Source organism: Suricata suricatta, chromosome 3, assembly GCF_006229205.1.
Source record: "Suricata suricatta isolate VVHF042 chromosome 3, meerkat_22Aug2017_6uvM2_HiC, whole genome shotgun sequence".
Lineage (NCBI taxonomy): Eukaryota > Metazoa > Chordata > Mammalia > Carnivora > Herpestidae > Suricata > Suricata suricatta.
Window position 1 is genome coordinate 131,268,513 of NC_043702.1, and position 24,030 is coordinate 131,292,542.

At 44.7% G+C, this 24,030-nt stretch overlaps 1 protein-coding gene across 1 annotated transcript in view; it reads left to right on the forward strand.

The window, feature by feature from the left end:
• Positions 1 to 22,932, forward strand: part of NIBAN1 (niban apoptosis regulator 1) — a 147,231-nt gene extending 124,299 nt beyond the window's left edge. Inside the window, exons 7-14 of the mRNA XM_029935199.1 lie at positions 3,004 to 3,108; positions 3,405 to 3,567; positions 8,628 to 8,815; positions 11,467 to 11,628; positions 13,086 to 13,196; positions 14,948 to 15,055; positions 18,727 to 18,838; positions 20,411 to 22,932. Coding sequence (XP_029791059.1) covers positions 3,004 to 3,108; positions 3,405 to 3,567; positions 8,628 to 8,815; positions 11,467 to 11,628; positions 13,086 to 13,196; positions 14,948 to 15,055; positions 18,727 to 18,838; positions 20,411 to 21,498 — 2,037 coding nt within the window. The 3' untranslated portion in view covers positions 21,499 to 22,932. The remainder of the gene's footprint in view (positions 1 to 3,003; positions 3,109 to 3,404; positions 3,568 to 8,627; positions 8,816 to 11,466; positions 11,629 to 13,085; positions 13,197 to 14,947; positions 15,056 to 18,726; positions 18,839 to 20,410) is intronic.
• The last annotated feature ends 1,098 nt before the right edge of the window (positions 22,933 to 24,030 follow it).

The following is a 24,030-nucleotide window of genomic DNA, read 5'->3' on the forward strand; positions in this document are numbered from 1 at the left end:
ACCTCATGGCCTGGTATTCAAAAGATGGTCAGCATTGTTACATTATTATCTTCGTAGTAATGACATGTACAGCAAGTCTAGTGGGCCCTCAGGGCCATGGTGATTTTTCAGACAACTGCCGAGGCAAAGCAAATAACTTAGGATTACTTGCCTACAGGCTATTAAGGTGAAAATATTTATATACTAGTAAAAACGTCAATATTTATCCTATGTGGCTCAGTTGGTTGAGCGTCTGACTTCGGCTCAGGTCATGATCTCACAGTTGGTGGGTTCAAGCTCCGTGTCAGGTTCTGTGCTGACCACTAGCTCAGAGCCTGGAGACTGCTTCAGATTCTCTGTCTCCCTCTCTCTCTGCCTCTCCCCTTTTCATGTGCTGTCTCTCTGTGTCTCTCAAAAAATAAATAAATAAATGTAAAAAAAAAATTTTTAAATGAACCAGATGAGCTGAGAAAGTAGTTCACAATTCCCAGAGAACAGGTGGTTTCAAGACAAGAGAACTGTCCACATTTTAGGCCTTCTCCATACATTTTAGAGTTGTCTTTTGTCTAATGACCTTGAATGTGACCCTTTAAATGTATTCTTTCACCCATGGCTTCTCAGTAACACAAAAGGCACGAGGCCGACAGGCTGGTCAGGGCATCAGGCCAGGCTCAGGAAGGAAGGCAGTCTCTCGGGTTCTTACACCTCCCCCACATCTGGAAGGTAACACGTGGTGTGGTTGATTTTGAACAACCCAATGGCATGTTTCTTAAATGTGTGATGGAATTTTAAAATCTATACATCCCAGAAGTTAAATTTATACACACACACACACACACACACGCACATTGTTTTTAAAGCAATAGTGGTATTTTTAGGGTCCTTATGGTGAAACCTAGTGGATCCTATTCTGAAGAGAGAAGGTGGAAGGACTCCTTCATTAGCACAGTTTACTTAGTAAAGTCAGCTACTTTTCCTAGAACAGCCCCCGAGCTTTGTCACCCTGCTCATAGAGGGAATCTCAGAGCGGGCCCTGGCAGGTGAGGGGCAGTGCAAGGATGGAGGGAGGGACTGACGGTTAGGGGAAGAGGGTGACTCAGTGTTGGGCTGACACAGTTGGGCCCCAGCATTCTGAGGCTCTGGCTGCCCTGTGACTTATCAAGCCCCCCACCCATGCAAACCATTTTTGTTCCCCTCTTTTTCCCCCAGACATTTTTTCTTTTCAGTTCCCTAAATAATAAAGTAGAACTGAATGTCTTGGAACATTATATGGGAAAGACTAAGAGAAAACTATAAGCCTACCCAGATGGACCATTTTTGCCCTTTGACCTTTGTAACATTTTCATCTTTTCAAACCCCTCTCATGCTTATGGCAGACTCAAACCAATCTCTGCAGAAGGATGAATTAGGCAATTATTATGACCCTGAATTTAACACATTCAACTAAGATAATATTTCCCATTGTTTTTAAGTTCTGGCTTCGGTCTCTTTCGTTTCTTAGCTTCTCCCCATGCTACACTTTCATCACTCTTGGGGAGATGTGTTCCAACTAAGGACTTATTCCATTGTTCAGGATAGGGGGAGGGTCCATGGATTATTAGTTATCTATTTGAATCTAACTGTTGGACCTCCCAGTCTCCATGGAGCTTGCACCTGTCAAGCTCCTTTTAAATTCCTCGAAAATTCTGGGTCACCTCCTAACTGCTCCCAGAGAATGGCTAAGAAAGAAATACATCTCCCCTAGTGAATCACCAGAACTAGTGGAAATCCTTTCCCGGTTATGATCTGTGTCACACCATGAAGTTCCACATTGCAGGTAACAGGAGCCCCGCTCCCTGCCCTGACCTGAGCAGCCTTCTCTCCCAGGAACCCAAGACACAGGGGGACTGGACCCCTCACCCACCCCCACCCCGGGAGTGTTCCTGTTCAGTTCAGCTAACGTGTCACACCCTGCTGTAACAGAGCCCTTGGTGGAAGGCAAAATCTAGTGAGCTCATAAGTATTTCCACTAGCATGAGGCTGACCAGTGACCTCAGAAAAAATATTCCATAATCCCCAAAGTCTAATTTGAATTTTTATGAGGAGGTCAATTATTTTGCATAAATATTATTTTAAATTCATCGAACAGATGTCAAATGATTCTCTACTTTCCTGCCATTCCCAAAATTACTTTTTCCCTTGTAAATCTTGTTTTGTAGCCTGATATTGAAAACTAAGCTGTGAGCCCCAAAAGATTTATAGTAAAGCTGAATCTGAACAACAAATCTGCTCCGATTTGGGGGGAGGTGGGTAGTTAAAGAAGGTAATTAAAGAAGGAGCATTGTAATGCATTGACACAGAGAGCAACTGCTCAGATTCAAAAAAAAAAATATTGGGCCAAGTGAAATTTTAGGAGTAACTAGGAAGCAATTTTTTAAACATTCTGAAAACTTCAGATCCCCTCCCCTGTATTCTGCTCATCCCACAATATCCGTTGCTCCAAGTATGTGTTACCCCCTTCTTTTTCTAAACTTTAAAGAGGATGGGGGTGGGGGGTAGTGAACAGCAGGGACAAAAAGCATGAAGACACATAGATCCCAAGGGACCTTGAGGAGGCATGATGGTCTCAGGGGACACAAGAAAGGACTCAAGCCACCAAAACCAAGCCTGGCCCCCTTCACAATGTTGCTAAGAGTGCCCTTATCCATAGTGAAAGTTTTGCCTTTTATCCTAAAGGCACTAGATCCTTTTACTTTGAATACGAGAAGTTTGAATCTGAGGAATCTGTCCTTCCCGATGAGGAACCGTCAGCAGACATTATTGTTCCTTGCGGACATTTAAGAACATGGATCCTCGAAGATTGTCTTTGTTGAGATTTCTGTAGCCTCAGAGCCGGGGTTAAACTAAGAGCCTAGCTGAGTTCACGTAACCCAGGACAATCTTGTGTTGGACAGGGATGGCCAGTGATAACAACTCCAGCTGGCCTGATGCTGAGCTTCAGCAATCACCCACTAATGGGCTCGGCGGCTGTCTTCCTCTCCACAGATCCTGAGTAACCTCGTGATGGACAAGCTTCTGCCAACCCTTCAGAGAGAACTTCTGCCTAAAATGAAGGGCAAGAAGAATGACAGAAAGAGGGCCTGGCTCGGTGTAAGCGATGCTTTTGCTATGCAACCGTGCTACTCAAATTCCCTTCTTTTTGGGGAGGCAGGGCTTTTGTTAAAAAAATCATTCCTTTGCTGGGTAGAGAACTGTCTACCTTGAGTCTGCTCAGTCTCACTTACATGAGGACTAATCCAAACAGACTCAGACTTTGTAAGAACAGAGTGTGCATGCAGTTTTGTTTATGTTATGATAATCTGTGACTGTCCCTTCCCCCTCTACTTGACTCCGTCAGTCGCCCGCATGTGATCGAGCCCGGATTTATGTACTGTTCTTTGTTGCAGCTCCTCGAGGAGGCCTACAAACTGGTTCAGCATCAAGTTTCAGAAGGATTAAGTGCCTTAAAGGAGGAATGCAGATCTCTGACGAAGAACCTAGAAGGAACCATCCGTTCAGACATGGATCAGATCATGAACTCAAAGAACTTCTTAACTGGAAAGATCAAAGGTCAGTGGAGATCATCCGTGCTCCTAAGTGCAAAATAAATTGTGCATGTAGGGATCCGATCCGCCAGGTTGTCAGAATACACAATTTCAGAGGAAAACGAAACTGAGGAAGTTGGGTGTGATAGGAGTACACTAGAGGTGCTAGTGAGGGCCTGGATCTTCCCAAGGAACCGTCAGGGACACAAGGTAGAGGGAAGTTTGCTTCTTGCCTTTATATTCAATATACAGGTGGTGCCTGTATATTCCAATACTGCCCACACCTCCCCTGCTGGAGCACTTTTTTTTTTAATGTTTATTTATTTTTGAGAGAGACAGAGAGCACAGGTGAATGTGCGAGAGAGTGGGGGAGGGGCAGAGCAAGAGGAAGACAGGATCTGAAGCCAGCATTGGGCTGACAGCAGAAAGCCTGATGTGGGGTTCAAACTCACAAATGTGAGATCATGACCAGAGCTAAAGCTGAACACTTACCCAACTGAGCCACCCAGGTGCCCCTGTAGCACTTCTTACACTGATTGTAATGGCTTCTATCTCTGCTCCTTCTCTGCTGTAAGCTAAGAACAAGACCATGTGCTCCCCGGTTTTCTCAGACATGCCCAGGGGCTAGTACCATGCCTGGGATATGCTGACTCTGAGCATATACTTGAATGGATGAATAAATGGATTTTCCCTCAACAAGAAAAAAAATTGGCTTAGAGTTGATAAATCTAGATTCTAGTCACAAGTGCAGCATTGGCCAGTTATGTGTCCTTGGGAAGGTCACTTGACTTCCATGTGCCTTTGTGTCCCCCTCTGTAATCAAGAGTGCCCACGAGAGAGGGGTCTGAAAACCGGCCCTTGGCCCAAATTGGGTCCACCACCAACTTTTGTAAATAACATTTCATTGGAACACAGCCATACCCATTCATGTATGTATTGCCTATGGCCGCTTTCATACTACGTGGGCAGAATTGACTATCTGGAATGGAGACCTTCTGGACTACAAAGTCGTGAAAGTTCTGTACCTGGCCATTAATGAAAAATATTTGCTGTGCCCTCACGAGGGGCGTGAGATGGCCTCGAAGGAATTCTACAGGATCAAACGTTAAGGTTCTCCATTCCTACATCCCAACGGGTGCACTACACCCAATGGCATTTGAGAGAAACCTGCAGGCTCATCTGTGATTGTTTACCAGCAATCTTCTTCTGTTGTTAGTTTTCAGATTATTCATTCATTTGCTTGTTTACTCTTCCATTCATTAAAAAACACTAAGTGCTTTCTGAGCAAGGTGCTAGAGCTTTAGCAGTGAATAGGCAACCCAGCTTCTGCTCTCCAGACCCTCACAATCTAACAGGGATTGTCTGCTTGGTGGATTATCCTCTGCCCTTCAGGCCCTGTTTCCACAGCGGCCCAGCTCATCCCAGCACCCTTCCAGCTGATTCTTCTGAGAGAGAATAGAGTGGAGGAGGCATCACTTCTGCAAAGGTGTGCATGTCTGTTCATTCAATGCCTTCGCAGGCAGATATAAATTCACTTCAGCATTTTGTGTGTATTATTATCCACATCTCTCGTCACTCCATTAGCACAACTGATCTAGAATTGACTATATATTGAAGTACTGTATTCAATCTAAAACTGCCAGGACCCAACTCCCAAACCTACATCCCTAGGAGCTGGGCTGAGCTGGACCTAACCGTGGCCATTCTCATGGCCCAAATTAAACCAGCCTCTCCCTTTCTCTCTTACCTGGTCTCTATGTCTCCAGTATAACCCACATTAGATGGAAAAACATTCTGCCCTAGACTAGTCTTTGCTTCCTAAAAGATAACTTGAAAGGAAGTCACGATCAAGTCTTTTTAAAAGGCAGTATCAAAAACTCATGACCAGGCCTCTGGTTCTCTACCATTAAAACAATGAGTACAGTTGAGTGTTGAACCACAGGTATTTGACCTGCACAGACCCACTTATAGTACAGTATAGTACTGTAAGCATATTTTCCTTTCCTAATGATTTTCTTAACATTATATTTTCTCTAGCTCCCTTTATTGCAAGAATAGAGTACACAATACAGACAGCACACAAAGTATGTGTTTGTCATCTGTTTATGGTAAGGCTATTAGGAGTTAAGTTTTGCAGAAGTCAAAAGTTATACACAGATTTTCAGCTACACATGGGGTCAGCACTCCTAACCTTTGCATTGTTCAGGGATCACCTGTATGCCTCAGACTGTGTCAATAAAGGGTTTTGGATTTTGAAAAAACTGGGAGTATTAAACACTGTTCTTCCCATTTCCTCCCACGTGATTTTTGAGAGTAAAACAACCAATCTTTCATTCTGCCCCACAATTATTTATTCATTCAATAAGTATGAAATCTGCTCCTGCTGAATACCAAGGCTATGGGGATGTAAAGAAGACAACGGGATTTTACAAAAAGAGGGTAGAAGGCATGTTACAGATACTGAAACAGCAGGAAAAACCGTGATAGAGGGCACAGTGGTTCGCAAACAGCAACCGTTTCAACTTTAAAAAACCACGTGGGCCCCTCATAGCAACAGTACTGTTTCAGTGTGAGTTGATCGGAAAAAAGGATGATGTCCTCACAGGTATGGCGGGGGCTCACGGTGAGCGAGGGTTTCCAGAGCGCCACACACACTTCTAAGCATTTTGAACAGAGTAAATTCAGAAGTAATCACTCTTAGGATCTCCACCTCCCAGATGAGAAGACTGAGCCAGAGATTATGTAACTTGCCCCAGATTACCAAACAGAGTCAGGTTCCAAACCCCTTGAACTCTATCTAGCACTTTCTGCCTTAATCTCTCTGCTCAGTGACTTCTCCACAGTGGCCCTAACTTCTGAATGGTTTATGAATCATTGTGTCCCCGGACAGTATTCATTCCAACAGCATCTCTTACATCCCTGAAAATCAGCAGAACGTTTCCATTAGGGGTATAAAATTTATTCCAATCCCTAAGGAAACACTGGTAGGCAGACCACAGTTCAGGGAGCTGTGTGATGGTTTTAGGGCTTTAGGCTGTCCGACTGGGTGCAATTGGTACTGGGTCTTGAGGTGAGTGGGATGTTCATGAGCAGAAGTGGAGGAGGGAAGGAAAAAGGTACACTGAATAAAGGCGCAGGGAGCGGGCTGGAGCCCATGGCGGCACAGGCATCAGTGGGAATCAGGCAGAGAAGAACAGGTTTCTCCCCACCTCCTCCCTGTGTGCATTTCCTCCTTCCTCCTTAGTCAGTAGGTGAAACCAGCCACCTACCCCTGAATCTTTCCTGCATACTGCCTGTGTTCATGATTATTCCAAAACTTCAGTTAGATGCTTTCCAAAAAGTTCCTCTCTCAAAGTTAATTGATAAATCATTCACTTATTCTCCTGACACACAATTTTGCATTTTTGTGTCAAGCAAGTCATTTTTAGAAGTCATAGATTGTTTCATATTTATATCATATAATCAAAAGGGTTTTTATTAATCCCAGCAGTTCTAAGGCCTCATTAATATTTTATATATTAAATATTTGTGAATTATTCAAAATACTAACAGCATTGGTCGTCTCAGATTCTTAGAAGAAGAGGCAGTGTGATCCTCCATAACTGTGAAATATTTCTGCAAATTGAAATAATGTGGCCATTCATCTCACTGTAAGCAAGTTTTGCCAATAAAAGATTAAGAAAAATGCTTGAACTATATAGTCCCTAGATACACAAATTAGGGTGTGACCTTAGTTAAGCCATCTGACACCTCTAGGCCTCTGACTGGCCACCTATAAAATGGGAGGGTTGGACACCCAGATGCGCTTATACTTCCCTGCTTAGTTCTGAGATACTCCGGGCAAGGCCGTGTGACGTACCAGCACCGTCAGCCAGCCTTCCAGTGGACAGAAAGAGCTCAGGCCTTTTCCAGATCAGCCTTTCTTCACTAGTTCACTGCTTTTAAACCTAGCTAATGTTGACAGTCGCCTTAGGACTTTAAAAAAATGCAGCTTTTGGGCACCTGGGTGGCTCCGTTGGTTAACCATCCAATTTCAGTTCAGGTCATGATCTTGCGGTTCGTGGGTTCAAGCCCCGCGTTGGGCTCTGTGCTGACAGCTCAGAGCCTAGAGCCTGCTTCGGACTCTGTCTCTCTCAAAGATGAAAATAAACAAGATGAATCATGGGCATCTACCCCCAAAACCAAGAGTATACTGTATATACTGCATATCAGCCAACTTGACAATAAATTATATTTAAAAAATGAAAAGAAACATTGAAAAATTTTTCAATTAAAAAAAATAAGTAAATACAGCTTTCCATGCCCTATTCAGACTTCCTGAATGAACATCTTTATTGCCTCTAGGAAATGTGGTTACATTTTTTTCATCCCTCTTTATGATTTTTTGCACTCTCTACATTTTTATCACTGCACATGTTTCCTTGAATAGTAGGAAAAAAATAGATTTTTAACAAAAATTGGGGGATGGGAGGTAGGTGGCATTTTTTAAAATCCAATTTGTTTCTGTTTGCCCAAGAAAAGACTGTACTTGAGTTTTTAAAAAGTCTCTTGAGGAGGGAGAGGGAAACTGAATTATATGAGCTGATTAACTCTTAGAGAAATTAATTAAAACTTAATAAATTGCTATATACAAATATTGAATCATATTTTACAACTAAAACATATAATGTCAGATGTCAGTTATATTTCAATTAAAAAAACTTACTAAATTGTGTTTTTTTAGAAGACAAACTATGCGCATATAATAATGATTGATCGTAATAGGTTGAGTCATCAACATTCTCTTTTTTGTATTAAGCATTGCATGTTTGTAGGCACCATGCAGAAAAATGCATTTCATCCCAGGGCAGAGGAAGGCTTGGGGAGGGGAGGGACTGTGTGTCTTGATTCTGGAAGCTGCTGATGGTTTTCCATTCTGGAGAGTGCTGGCGCAGGACTCTGTGCGAGTCTGTCTTGCCCATTTGAGCTTGCCTTGGCTGTTCAGTGGCTCCGTGGGGCACTGCCCAGCCATGGCCTGGCTCCTGTGACTTTGAACCCAATTTTGCCAATAACACTTGCTGGTTTTCTGGCTGTTTCCTATCTCAGCAATGGTGGCCCAGCCAGCAGAGAGAAGCTGCACAGAGAGTGTCCAGCCATTCTTAGCGTCCATTCTGGAGGAGCTCATGGGGCCGGTGAGCTCAGGATTCAGTGAAGTGCGCTCACTCTTTGAAAAAGAAGTGGATGAACTTAGCCAGAACTTTCAGACCACCAAAGACAGCACCCAGCTAAAGGAGGTAGGTATGAAGCCAAGGAGTTGAGTATGAATGGTCTGCCTGGGCTGCCTTTTCCTTGGTGCTCTATCTGCATTGATGCATTCTTTCTTTTCCTCCCTTCCTTCTGTTCCTCACCCTCCCTTCCTTCTACCCATTCATCTAGTTCTTCCATTCATCCAGCCACCCCATCCATCAGTCCACTCACCTGATTTCCTTTATCAGTGGTTTTCAAGCAGCAAGAATAATTGTCTCTGCACAAGTGAGACAATATGCTCAATATATATGAACATAATATATATATATATGGGCAAAATTAAGTACCCATACCCACCCCAACACTAGACCGCCTCTATTCTTGATTCTCTGAATTAACTAATATAAACAGCTTAGAATGTGTTTTCACATAGTTTTTTCTTGTTCATACAAATATAGAAGCATATATCCTCATTTATATAAATTTCATTTGTTAGTTTGTTTCCAATAATATAGACTCATGATAAAAACAATGTTTCTCAAAATGTGGTGCCCCTAATGAAACAATGTTTCTCAAGCATCATTATTATCTGGCTGTTAAGAACACAAATTCTAAGGCCCCCACCAACCCTGTACTGAATCAGAAATGGGGTGGTAGGGCCCGGCAGTCTGGTTTACAAGGGCCCCCCAAGGATGTAATGCACCCTTGAGTTCAAGAATCACTGACAGACATAATGTGGCAACTTGGTTTTACTCTTGACACATCATTACCAGTCAATGGATAACCAGATACCCATCTTTTTTTTTTCTTTCTTCTATCTTTATTCATACATACACATGTAATTGCATATAAACAAGATAAATTTTATGAATATTATGAAGTTTCTTTTTGCAGCCTTTTTAAAAACTTGCCTTTACTCTCCCTTCCTACCTATATTACCACCCACCTCCCTACAAGTCACTAGTGTTACATCTTAGCATATGCCACTCTGTACTTTTCCCCATGCTTATATAGCATATAAAACATATATGTTTAGAGGATGTTTTTTCAGATTGTTTGCTCTTAGAAAAATGGGATCATATTACATATCCTACTCTGTTTATCAGTGTTCTCATTCAAAATATACCTCATGAAACTGTCTTCAAGTCAGCTGTTCTAACTCTAAATCATTCTTTGTAATGGCTACATAATTTTTCATGTATGAATGTACCACATAATATTTCATGTATGAATGTACCGTGATTTATTCAACTATCCAAATGTTGCCGGCATCGTGGATGAAGCTGCAATAAATAAACTTGTTACATATATTATACTCTGATGTTTTCATGCCTGTGGGATAGATTCCTGAGGCAGGACTGCTAGGTTGAAAGGTAGGTTTATTTCTCCTGTTAACAGATGTCGCTATTTGCATTTCAAAAAAAAAAAGGATTTAAATTTTACGTTTCCACCAATTGGGTATAGCAGAGGACTTTCTTCCATATGCCTGTCAGCAATAGGTATTATAGTTATTGTGGCCTGTTTAAACTTTGGTGGGTCTGACAGAAGCAAAGCGGTAACCCGTTTTCCCTCTCCTGCCCACTTAATTGTTATTTCTTAAAAATACAGTCCGTATTGTGTGAGGAGGGACAGGTTTGACCGCATACACATACTCATTCATTCCATTCCAGTGCGGCTCCCACAACTCACTTCTCAATGAGAGTAACGTTTTCTCTTTAAAAACACAAAGAAAATGGGCCCTTGAACAATTCCTATTTAGAGGAACCTAGAAGCCTAGATTTGTCTCTTTTCTGTGACTTGCCAGTCAGACAGCACATCGATATTATTCCCACTCACTCTGTGTTACTCTCCAGTTCTCCCTGGGCATATTGTCATTACCTTTCTATCTTCTCTTTCTCCACCCACCGTCCTGTTTATTCTAGATATCCAGCGTTCAGTTTTAAAAGTTAGTTTAAAATAAGCTTGGAAAATAGAATGCTTTCTCTCGGCAACACTCATGGTGGAAGAGTATGTTGGTGAAACCTGGCATCTTGAGCGGAGGCCATTCATTGCTGTCCTCTTGCTGGAAGCCCTGTGGCCTCACTGATCAAGTCATCCCTCGTGCAAGCCAGAGGGGAACCCCGGTTTCTAAACTGATGCCTCTCCTAGGCCAGGCCTCTTCCTACGACCCACCTGCCCACCCACTGGCACCACAGAGCACCTACGCCATGGGCACTGACAGAGCCTTGGAGAACTGGGGAGGTCTGGCTTCATTCCCGGAGTGTCGGGTGCAGGGGCATCCCGACCTCTCTGAGGTTCTGTAAGTGCTTGGCACTCTTTAAAGAAGGCTTGGGAGGCTTGTGGGCCCAGCAGCAATTCCAGGTGCCACAGAGCCTGCCTGCCTAGTCCTCGAGCTCTGGAGGTGAGAGCCCAGAGTCCGTCAAGAGCCAAGATTAGAGCCCCCCAGATGCTTCCCTGGGTCCTTCCATCCTCCAGTCGGGTCTTCCACCAGTCCCTGCCCTGGCAGTGGAGCTGCCCCAGGACCCCCGAAGGAGGGAAGCTAGACAATTGAAATGTCACTGATGTAGCAACCTAAGAAATGATTCATTCTAATAATATACATCTGATTATTTAGACTTTATGTAATATGTAATATGCATGCCAGTTTGCTCCTGAGTCTGAAGGTATTTATTTGACTTTTCCCTTCACCAAAATGCAGCATCTAGACCGGCTTATGAATCTTCCACTGGATTCTGTGAAGATGGAACCTTGTTATATTAAAGTCAACCTGCTCCAGGAGCGCTTGCAGGGTCTCAACAGCCACTTCAGATTTCCCCACGTCAACCTGGTGGTCCAGAGGACACAGAACTACATGCAGGAGGTGGGTGCAGCAGGGGACCTCATGGGGGGTGAGGATGGAGAGAGCAGAGAAACCGGGCCTGGCCAGTGAGATCGGTGTGCCAGTGTGGCTCCAGGCAGTGAGGCCCATTTGTGCCATCATCGTGTGGAGTGGGGACATAACTTGCCTTCCCCACTGACTTCTTCTTCCATGTGGATGAGCATCAGGAAGAAAAAAACCATTTCAGGGAAATAAGACAACATTGCTTTGTCAAACAGTGCTTTTAACCTTGGCTGCACATTTGAATTGTCTGGGGAGCTTTTGAGAAATCCTGATGTCTAGACCCCACTTCTGGTGATTTCCCTCACTCCCAAGCACACTGCTTCTAATATGCAGCCAGAACGGAGAATTACCAGATTCAATTAATTCCCTAACCTAGTTAAGAGTAAATCAATCATTCAATCAATCAATCATGGCTCCCTATTTGGATTTCGTGGATCTACTTGGTAGATCTACCTTTTTTCCCCCACAAGGAACTTTTTCTCCAGGAACAACTACAAATTCTTTGCATAGCCTAGTTGCTTTCTAAATGAAGAAAGGGTGTGATCACTGAAGTCAGTGATCTGGGGGAGCTCCCTAGAGGCCTGAACATTGTGTCAGACCCCACTTCAGAGACAGATGCTTAGATAAGGTCACTAACAGTTTTTGAGAGTGCTATAACAAAGGTATGTATTCATGCCGTTTTGTCCTTAAAAGTTACAGGACGGATTAAGTGATACACCGTATTAAGTAACTCTGAGTTGTGAAGGATTAAAAATGAACCAGGAACAAAATTGAGCAACAGTGTAACAGAAGCCCCTTTGGTAATAGTGAATCCTGGTGGCGCTGCAGGCACACGTGCAGAAAATAGGAGATCTAAATGGCCTCCGTTTCCTGACCCTTGAGCACATCAGCTGCTCTCTCCACCAAGCCCTGACCCTGCCTCCCTTCCAGTCTGGCAGAGAAAGACAGAGAAGTGGGGTGGCAGGCTGGGGTGGAGTCGGTGTGCCAGAGTGGTTCGAATCCACCGAAGAAGGGAAGAGCAGGATTAAAGCAGTCAAAAACTACTTGGAGAAGCCTCCCAACCTCACTTTGTCAAGTCCTGCCTGCAGGTACAGAGACTGTAGGAAGGGGTTGATGACAGGGGAGGTTGGTATTCTCAATCCCATGGCCTCCTTGGGTTTTCCAGCCCAGAGAAAAAGAAGAGAAGGAGGGGAAAATACACATATACATACCAACACGCGAGTGTGAGTGTGTGCTTATTTCTCAGACTCTTACTGATCCCCCTGTGGCCAGGTTCCTATTTATTTCACAACCCAGGTAGAAGGCATGAGGATCTGTTGTCCTGGGTGGTCCCAGAGTAGTGTCTGAGGGGACTGTAATCGTCATCCCCTCCCTGCTCCGGGGTAGAGATGCTGGCTTCTGACCAGGCACCGTTCTGTGTCGCTTTCGGTTTCTAGCTAATGGAGAATGCAGTATTCACTTTCCAGCAATTGCTTTCCCCACACCTCCAAGAAGAGGCCTCCAAAATTGCGGTCGCCATTGAGAAGGTGAAGCTCCGAGTCTTAAAGGTAATCCCATTCTCTCATTTGTGGGAAGCATAAAACAAGAGCGCGACCCCTGCTTCTTTTGTTAAGTGGAAAATACTAAATTCTCTATCACACTCCTTGTTTATAATCCAGACGCAGCAGGTCCCCCAGCGTGACTTTCATGCCTGTTCTGCCATCTAGTGGCAGTTTTAGGGACTGCAGGCCGTCGGCATCATGGTCCATCATCTAGAAGTGTGACCTGTACCCAGATTATGTTCATAGCAATTGGACTTGATAGTTATTGTCTGTCCACTATAAGCAAAACACTGTGATAGGTATCACCTGTGATGGGCAATACACTGCCTCCTTCAAAGAGTTTACAATATAGTAAAACCCATGTAAATTAGACAACATTTTTTAAGAAAAATCAAAATCTCCCGGCAAAGGAAATACTCCAAAAAAAAAAAAAAAAAGATGCCCACCATGTGAAATTGGTTTTTAATGTGCTTACTGCTTAGGTATATGTCAGAATGGTTTTTAATAATAACAGCTTACATCTATATGGTATATTTTTAAAGCTTTTTTTTGTTTTTAACCTATCCTGTTTTGTTTGATTCTCACAAGGGCTTGTGATATAATTAGAATATGTGTGCATTATAGAGATGAGGAAACTGACTCACTCAGAGCTAGTGTGACTTACTGAAGCTTAACAGGCTAGTCAGTGGTGAGCCTAGAGCTCAAACTATTCTTAGTCCACTAATTTCTTACTACCTATTTCCTTAAACAGTGTCTTGAAGCAGAAGATCAAAGCCTATTAGGTGATCCCTGAATTTTAGATCCAATCTTAATACCTCACAGGAAGTAGGAAACTCTGGCAACCCAATCACTGAGATTAAATGCATTTTTTATTATGATAACACAAATAATAATGAACTTTCAATGGGAAAGAAAAGATAATATCAGCGTCAGTATCACCTCCAGCATCGAGACACTTTACACTCCTCAGACAGTCCATTTCTTCTCTGGACACCTTTAACTGCAAGAACGTACTTCTGATGTGAAACCAGCGTTCTCCCCATGGGGATTCTGGTCCTGTCCTCTCTGTTCATGTCCCTCAACATAGTAGCCTTTGGTTGTTTGAATAGAGCTAAAATTTCGCCCTGAGTTATTATTTCCAGTATGAATGTCTCTAACTGTTCTGCTCACATGCCTGTGACTATGTTCCAGTTTGTCTGTGATCCCCTTACAGTATCATCTAAGACCAGACTGTGGTCCGTAGGCTTGAATATTCCATGCAGAACAGTGAATGGTCATCTTTCTTCCTCTAGATACTACACTTCTTTGGTTAACATACCACAGTGTTAAGGTTGCTATGAGCCAGACTCTCTCTTCCCTGGTGGAAATCATTACAGCCCACTAATCCTGCTTTTGGGATGCAGAGTGCGAGAAATAGATGATTGTGGCTTCCATGGAGCAACCCAGGACAGGGGTGATGACATGCAAACTCCTTCCCCAGTTCTGTCCCCAGCAATGTAGAAGTCATTGTTTTGATCTTGTCTACAGATCTTTCCCTATCTGTAAGGGGAGGATAGGATGGGTCGCTAATAGTTGTACCCTCCACTCACAGTTGAGAGGATTGCACGAAAAGACCTCTGAGACCTTAGAAACATCACAAGGTCCTCAGAAATTAGGGGGGAAATGGAGACAAGTGAGTGACTGGGTTTTTGTTTAAGCAAAAGTTAACAGATTGCAATGTTGCTATTTAGCATATGTTTCTATCTCTGTATTGACAGCAATATGATTATGACAGCAGCACCATCCGGAAGAGGATATTTCAAGAGGCACTGGTTCAAATCACACTTCCCACCGTGCAGAAGGCACTGGCATTCACGTGCAAACCAGTAAGGGGATGAGTTACTCCCGAGAGCCTGCTTTTATTGCTATCAAGTTCAAGCAAGTTATTTTGCTATGATGTACTTCCAAACAATAGGCTACACCAGGGAGGGGTCAGAAAATTTTTCTATCAATGGTCAGGCATTAAATATTTTAGGTTTCATGGGTCACACTGTTTTGTTGCAGCTACTTGGTTCTCCTAAGTCCAAAAGCAGACGTAGGCAATACATTAACAATGCATGCTTCTATGTTCCAATAAAACTTTATTTGCAAAAACAAGCAGCTACCAGATTTGCTGAGCCCTGCCCTGGACAAACTCTCAAAAGTAATGATCTGACTTTGAGCCGAATTAAGGGTTGCCATAGAACACGTGAGGACTGAGGACACCACATGTTCTTCATTGTTGTATGACTCATGGGAACCACATGTCCTCTGAAACTTGACCGCTAAATCCAGGAATAGACCTTAAGAAACATGATTACAGAAGGGTATTTCGTCTTTTAAATCCAGTAACGTTTGTTTGGTGAAATCAATGAAACTGAAACCGCCTAAAGCTGCTACCAGTGACAGCCATGATTGTGAAGTTGTGACTTAGTCTACAGAGCAGAGCAATGGGCAAGCTGCCTGTGGAGACTTGTTCAAGACCTGGGTTCCAGTCCTAGTGCCTCCGTGTATTGGCTCTGGGGCCTTAAGCAAGTCATTTTTCCTCTTTCTTGGCCTAGGTTCAATCTTCTAGGAAATGGAGATGACATATTTTGCAGTACGTTTCTTAAAATTGCAGACTAGAATGATTTAATTAGTATTTGATGAGTGCTTACCCTGTGTTGGACACTATGTATGGATTTGTATGGATCATCTCAGGAATTTTCACAACAACGCTAGGAGGAGGTGCTATTTATATCCTCATTGTACAAATGAGGAAATCTGAGGGATTAAGTCACAGGCCCAGAGTCACAGCTGGTAACCACCGGAGGCTGAACTGAGGTCACACCTGCGCTAACGTGGCATGCACTCAGTAAATGGCACATTCTACTACTATTACTATTTCTACATTTCAGAAATGATCTGTGAGCTTGGACATTTTCAATGCTGTCTCCTCTTGGAGCAAATCATGAAGAGCTTTTTAGAATTCAAAAAGGGCTTTTGGGGTAGCTTAGAGGGTCTCCAAGAATTGGAACATTAAAATCCTTTGCATAAGTTATTTTACTGCAGAAATTTCTTTGGTCATTTTTATATTCTATAATTTTTTTCTTTAGAGTCTTGGCATATCTAGTACCCAGCATTTATTTCTGGGAGTTTGATAAAAGCCAAAGGACTAAAGAATCTATCTGTATGTTTGGCCCTTGGCCATATGTGGATGGGAAAATGTAGCTGCCCAAAGGATGACTTGGCCCCTCTCTAATTGTGTCTGTACACAGACATTCTGCCCAGGGTGTTTTTCTTCTTCTATCCCAAAGCAATCTGGGCGCCTCATGGCCACCTTCTCCCCGAAGAGGAGAAGGGTAAAGAAAATCTCCTTTCTCATCAGTTCCCTTTTTCCAATAAGCATCAGCAGAATTGTACTCAATCTATAAACTGCTCTTGTGATTTTTAATCAAGAGAGATTGGTTTCGAAAGAAGCCAAGACCCCAAGTTTTCAATAAGAAGGAAATCATTCCAGTGCCAAGAAAATCTGGATTTGCAGAACGGGCAGATTAGGGGATTACCTGCGTCAGTAAAGGATTCTTTATTTTACTAAAGCATGGCCCCTTTGGTTCTTTATATCACAGCTTCCTAGATCTGCGGTTCTCAATCCCAGCTGCACATTAAAATTGCCTGGAAAGCTGTAAAAAAAATTCTGATTGCCCAAGACCCACCCTCAGGGCTGCCAGTTAGGTTGCTCCAAGGAATTAAACATAGGTTAGAGTTTAATCAGTTCAATATAGAAGACCTATTTCATAAGGCTGGGCATGTCAGAACAGTATGAACATCCCTAGAGATTGTCCCTTTCCACACGTTTAGCTGTTTGAAATTTTAAAGGCCTGCTGTTCATTCCGCAAACATTTATTGGATATGTATCAACTGTGATCCAGGCTAGGCCACCGTCCCTGCTGTCCTGGAGTTCGTAGCCTAGTCGCAGCAGACAGGCACAGACGGGTGTGTGGTGTACCGTGTGATGAGCACAGCAGTGGCCTTATGGGGAAGAACGGTGGCCAGGGCTCCGAGCCGGCGCCCCGCTCTGCTTACGGGGTCAGCGAGGATGTCCCAGAGTCATGTTTTCACTTAGTCCTGAGGCACACATCAAGGAAATAAAGAATGGGAGACCACCTGGGGAGGTGAAAGGGTGTTGCCAACATGAGCCAGTGCCCCTCGCTTTGCAGAGGACGGCAGAGGCACAGAGCAGTGACATGACTCACTCAGGCCCCACAGCTAATGCAGGGCAGCGTCCAGCCTCCAGGGCAGTGCTCTTTCCACGCAGTTCTTGTCTGTGTGTCAGTCCTGCCGCACAGACCCTCTCAGGGTCATGGAAACTTACGTCGTTTCAATCCTGTGGCTTTGCTCTAGGGTGGATTTAAAGGGACCCGTTATCACCTCTTGTGACCTGGTCCCAGAAGTCAGGCCCCCAAATCCTATAGCACTGAGAGTTGTCGGCATAAGGTAGCTTTTGATTACCTGCTGTAAATCCTGTCCCTTCAGGAAAAAGACATCAAATCCCGCTGCTAAGGCCCTGACCTTGGGGCCCTTCCAGCACCATCAGCTGTAAGGATAACTGAGTTAATCCCTGGCATGTGATTTGGTACATTTTGACCCCTTCCCTGTCCTCAAGCCATCTGGTAACTCTCAGGGAGCAGGGAGGGTTCAGGACTTCTGCATCCTGCCTGGGATGTCAGTGAGTGTCAGGGGAAGTTGGAGGGGAGGAGGAGAATGTTCCTGAAGAGACTTTGGCTAGAGATTCTCCACACCTGAAAAAGCCCCCATCCTGATAAAGTTAAACATCTATTACAGAACCCAGCAATTTCACTTCTAGGTATAAACTTAAGATTAATAAGCTCCTATTGGGAATGCAAACTGGTGCATCCAGTCTGGAAAACAATGTGGAAGTTCCTCAAAAAATTAACAGTGGAACTCCCCTCTGACCCAGCAATAGCACTGCTGGGGATTTACCCAAGGGATACAGGAGTGCTGATGCATAGGAGCACATGTACCCCAGTGTTCATAGCGGCACTTTCTACAATAGCCAAATCATGGAAAGAGACTAAATGTCCATTAACTGACGAATGGATCAAGAAGGTGTGATTTATCTATACAATGGAATACTGCATGGCAATGAGAAAGAATGAAATACTGCCATTTGCAGCAACATTGATGGAACTGGAGGGTATTATGCTACGTGAAATAAGTCAGCCAGAGGAAGACAGATACCATATGTTTTCACAAGAAGGAAGCATTTTGGTTGTAATGGAGAAAAAGGAGAGCCTTGAGACCCACTGACCCACCGATAGGGCTTTGGGATGATCAGAATCTGTGTGCGCAGTACAGGAAATGGTCCTCGGTGCCTGGGGAAAGGAAGGGAATGACCAGGGCTGAGGGTGCCACTCTCCGAGGAGGGGGTCACGAGTGGGAGCCGTGCTCTCTGTACCTCCTCTACAAGCCGGCCTCTCATGCCTTGTCCTCTGTCTTCCTATCTCTCACCCTCCAGGAGCTCCAGAAATATGAGCAGTTCATTTTTGCAGATCACACCAACATGATTCATGTGGAAAACGTCTATGAGGAGATTTTACATCAGAGGCTCCTTGATGAAACTCTGAAAGGTAAGGAAGATTTTTCGGTGCTGAAGGTGGGGACCCCAGATGGACGGGAGGACCCCTCAACGGGGACCCAGTGAGGCCAGCGAGGTTTCTCAGCAGGTATGAAAGGGGAAGAGGAAATCAATACTGTTTGTTGGGGAGACAGAAAAGAAAGGAAAGAGAGAGGGATACTGACCTTGACTGAGGTTTCATGGTTTGGCGCACACTGTGCTGGCCCATTAGATATTATTTCTTTGAATATAAATAAGAACTCTGTGACACAGGAATTTCAAGCTTCATTTTTCAGAGAAAATCGAGGTTCAGGGAGATTAAGGCTGGACTGTCTCATGAACAGCTGTCTTCCCCCAGCTGCTCCAGACAGAAAAAAAGGCAAACAGGTGCTTGTAGCCACAGATTCCCAGCCCTTCCCAGAACCAGGAGGAGGTGAACCAGGCGCAGGGCTGCCAGCTGCCCCCTCAGCACATTCCTCCCCTCCTGTCAGCTGGACAGGAGCAGACGCAGGGTGCCGACACAGGGCTCCATGGACCCTGTCCATGGAATTAGGCCTCGCTTGTGACGGGACTGTGGAGAGGAAAACTCTGATAGAAACCTGCCCCACAGGGCCGTTCCCTGACCCCGTAGGCCTGACACCTATCTGGTCTCCATGGAGAAGGCGTTAGTATCACAAGAAACCGTCCACAGAGAAAAGTGGCCTAGCACAAGCCCCAGCCCACGGTAGCCACTCCAGCAAGATAAGAAATGTAAAGATGTTGGCACAGTGTCTGACCGGAGGGGCCCGCTCAAGGCCAATCCACCGTGGCACCTTAGAGCCAATAAGAAACAGCTCCCATTCTCCAGATACTTGTCTGCTGTCTGTCAAAAAATTGCCAAGATATACTGATTTTTGTAAAGTAGGATGCTCTACTGCTAGGTGCTGGGCAGTTTTGCTGATGACACAGATCTGTGCTGATCCTGATGTGAGTGACTCCCCCTTGGATGTGTTACTGGTGGGCACTGTGCAACCTGCACAGCTACCAAAGGTCAAAACTGCCAGCTGCGATCATTTTTAGTCTTCTCAAGGCCTCTAAGACTGAGCTGGATGCACACAGGTCTTCATTCTAGATGCTGCAGGTCAACAGGCTCTCTCTGCCTGCTCAGTACTGAATATTACGTATTCAGGACTAGACTGGAAGGTGAAGCAAAGAAATGTCAGGCCTGCCCCTGCGATGGGGCCTTCGTAGTGATACAGATGATACTGTTCTAAATTGCGAGCTCCTTGAAGCAAAAGCCATATTTTATCCATCTTTGGATTCTCAGTCTGTCCCATAATTGATGCCCAGCTTGAATAAATGAATGAGCAAAGGAATGAATGAATGAATTCTACAGAGGTCCAGGGTTCGGAATGAGTGTGTGGGCTTTTGGTCATCAGGGAAGGACAGCTGGAAGAGGGTGAATAGAAGCTGGAATTTGAAGTTGAGAAATTGTGGATAAGCCAGAAACGCTGGGAAGGAAGTTTGGCTTCTGGATGAAAGTCAGACACTCCAGGGTGGTCAGGGGAGAGTGGTAATGTCTGTTTTGTGTTCTGATCTCTCTCAGTGATAAAGGAAGCTGCTATCCTGAAGAAACACAACTTGTTCGAAGACAACATGGCCTTGCCCAGTGAAAGTGTGTCCAGCTTAACTGATCTAAAAACCCCTGCAGGGTCAAACCAGTCCAGCCCTGCCACTCTGCCAGGGGTTTCGGATAATGAGACCCCGAGTAATGAAGTATTCCAGGAGTCAGGGGGAAAGAAGCAGCCTGAGGCCCCTAGTCCGTTGGCCCAAGAAGAAAGCCTTTCCCTTCCTGTGGCCGTCCCTCCCCCGGGTGAGAATGGACAGGTGGCTATTTCAGGCACGGATGGCCCTGTTGTAGATCTCGTGGCTGCAGAGGACACAACAGGAGCCCTGGGAACATGCTCACCAGAGCTGGAGTTCAGAGGAGCTCCTGAGGATGGACAACCCACCCAAGAAAAGCCAGAATCCAACTCTGCCTCAGCCTCCTTAAAGGAGCTCAGAAATTTGTTGACAGTGACCATTGAAGTACCAGTGGACTCTGCCACCCTTGAGATTGAAAAAGATACAAACGAGGAGACCCCGGTTCCCCAAGAAATTGAAGAATTAGAGGAGACAACCCAGATCTGCACAGAGGCCAGTCCAGCAGGTGCCTCGGGCCAGCACAGCTGTGAAGAGAATGAAGTCAGTGAGGGGGAGGCCCGTTCTCCCCCTCCGGAGGCTGAGGCTGGTGGGGTGGAGTTGGGGGGATTTCTGGAGGCTCAGCTGACCTGTGAAGGGCTCGCCCAGGGAGCCAGCAGTCCAAGCCCCACAGAGCAGCAAGCAGAGGCCAGGGAACCCGCAGAGAGCGAGCTCACAGGCAGGGCTTCCAGACTGGACGGCCAGGCTGCATCCACCATGGAGGGGGAGGCCAGGGCTGACCACACGTGCCCCGGTGACAGCCAGGTTTCTGTGGAAAAAGAGGGGGGAGGGGATAGCACCATGGCCCAGGCTTCTGCCAGTGTAGATGCAGAGCAGGTGAAGGCTGCTGGTGTTCCCGTGTGTCAGTGGGTGGTGGAGAATGCTCCCAACGTCGATCTGCCCGATTCACAAGATGTGGGGGAGAGTACCCCAGAGCCACCCTCAGAAGAGTAAAGGGACAATTTGGCATAAGTATTTCTTTGCACAAACTCAGCCAAAGGTTAATGGTTATTGGGTATGCTTAGGGGTTACATGCAAGTTGTTACAAAAAAAAACCAAAAACAAATCTAAGTGCTTCCTTAATGTGTGTAATGAAACCAGAGGAAATGCACACAGGGCATGTGCACAGATGCAGACCTTTATGGAATTCAACTGTTCTATCATGAATTACTGCTTTAGCATTTTAATACGAATTACAAAGTAATGAGAGTTTGGGGTGAAAGGCAGCTGAGGGTGTCTGAGGGAGGTGGTGGTGTTCCAGCAAAGATGAAGACAGCAGTGGGAGCAGGTTGCCAATACACTGCACGTTTTCCTCTAATGCACTTTAAGGCTTTTTCGTTTTTGGTAGGAATGCATATGTATATTGTAAATCCAGCTTCACCATCTACTCTACCCACCTCACCATCCCTAAAGGACTCAGCACTCATCCACAGTCTGACCGCAGGAAAGGGTCGGTGGTGGACACAGGTGGCCGTGCTGTGGGCAGCCCGGCTGTGTCTGAGACATCATGCCTGAGACAGCCCGGGGGACGCTGAGCAGAAACAGGAATGTTGTGGTCTGTGGGACTGTCTGAGCCTGTTACTAATTCTGCTATCAATTTCTTGGTAATTAATCATGTTGATTCTTATTAATTAATCACCTTTTGGGGAAATTCAGATGAGGCAAGAAAATTTCCTTGGCATGTGTAAGTCTGAACGCATTCCAAATTAGTCTTAGACTGTGCGGAGAGGGCTTAGCTAATTATTGAGCGTAAATGACTACCAATTAAACAAGCATTATTTGAATGCTGCTCTATGCCACGTGCTGTGCTAGGCATAGTAATAACAACAACAAAAAAAGAAAAGAAGAAGAAGAAAAAGAAACGATAAAGGTGCTTTGTCTAGCATAAATTAAAAGGCCTATGGGAATTTAAAGAAGAAAAATATGTCAATTTTCAAACCATGACAACTTTCGGTCTATTCATTGAAACAGTTCTGGTTCATTCCCAGAAGGGGAATAAGGTGAATAAATGAGGAAGGAAGGAAGGAAGGAAAAGAGAAAGAAAGAACAAGGAAGAGAAAGAAGAAAAGAAAGAAAGAGGAGGGAAGAGAGAGAAGAAAACAGAAAGGCAGTGGAGAAAGAGAAAAGCCAAGATATACAACATCAAGTTCCAATGGTGTCACTCAAAGTGGAGATCATTTGTTTGACCATTCAGCAAGTTAACAGAGTCCCAATTATGTCCTGTGCACTGGAGGTTCTGTAGTGAAAAAGACTCTGTTCCTCTCTCCCAAAACTTGAATGGAAATAGACACAGATACATCTTCTCAATGGATCATGACCTATAATAACTGTTAATGTTAAAGGACTTAACTTGCAAAAGAATAAAAAGATGTGTTCTATTATTCTTCAGGAAAATACCACATTATTTTTTAAAAGCTTCTGTCCCAGGAACTACCTGTTGATATTTCCTTCCATAAATTTTAGTATTAGATTCCAACATATTGTCTTAAAAGCTTATTTTGGTTTTTTTTTTAATGTCTTTTATTTATTTTTGAGAGACAGAGAGAGAGACAGTGCGAGCAGGAGAGGATCAGAGAGAGAGGGAGACACAGAATCTGAAGCAGGCTGCAGGCTCTGAGCTAGCTGTCAGCACAGAGCCTGATGCGGGGCTCAAACCCACAAACCATGAGATCATGACCTGAGCCGAAGCCAGCTGCATAACAGACTGAGTCACCCAGGCGCCCCTTAAAAGCCTGTTTTGATCATCATCAGCAAGTATATCATTTCTTTTATCCCACAGTTCAACTAACCAGGAGTTAAAATATAGCTCTGTTTACCTCCCCAGGAAGAATTTCTAGGTCATAATGAAGAATCATCAGTATCACTATATTCTCATATTGAATCATAGCTCCTCTTAGAGTGTTTAGGTCCTCACATCTAAGAAGGGTCTCCTTGTCGGGAAAGAAGGTAGAGACCACTCCTGCAGTACCCAGTGCTCATTCATATCCTTGCATGTAGCATAGTATTATTGAAATAGTTTACTTCCCATCTCTTCTGGGGCCCCTCTGTTCAAGGACAGAAACTGGGGTTTATTGATCATGTGTGCTTCCTGCTAGAGAGACACAACCTTGAATAAGGTTCCCTGCCTTCTCAAGTCACTTTCAAATCCCTAGTGCCAAGCATGAGCACTGGCACGCGTCAAGCTGCTCAGGAAATGTGAGAACTGAAGGCCCGCCTCGCTGCTGTGCGGGGGCTCTCTGGGGCTTGCTGTCAGGCAGGGAGGTGTTTTTAATTGGACTTTCTGCCCTTGGGGAGTCTTCCCTTAAGGCGAGAGGCAGACAGCCAGATGGTCAGATGCGCTGCCCAGTAAGGCCAGGAGCCAAAGGAGCAGTGCCCAGTCCGACCCAGGTCAGCCCTTCTATCCAGGAGAACTTCAGCGAGCGAGCCAGGAGCTCCCAGCCGAGCCCATGCTGGAGCTTCCCACCTCCCTCTCTTTGCTCCCATCAG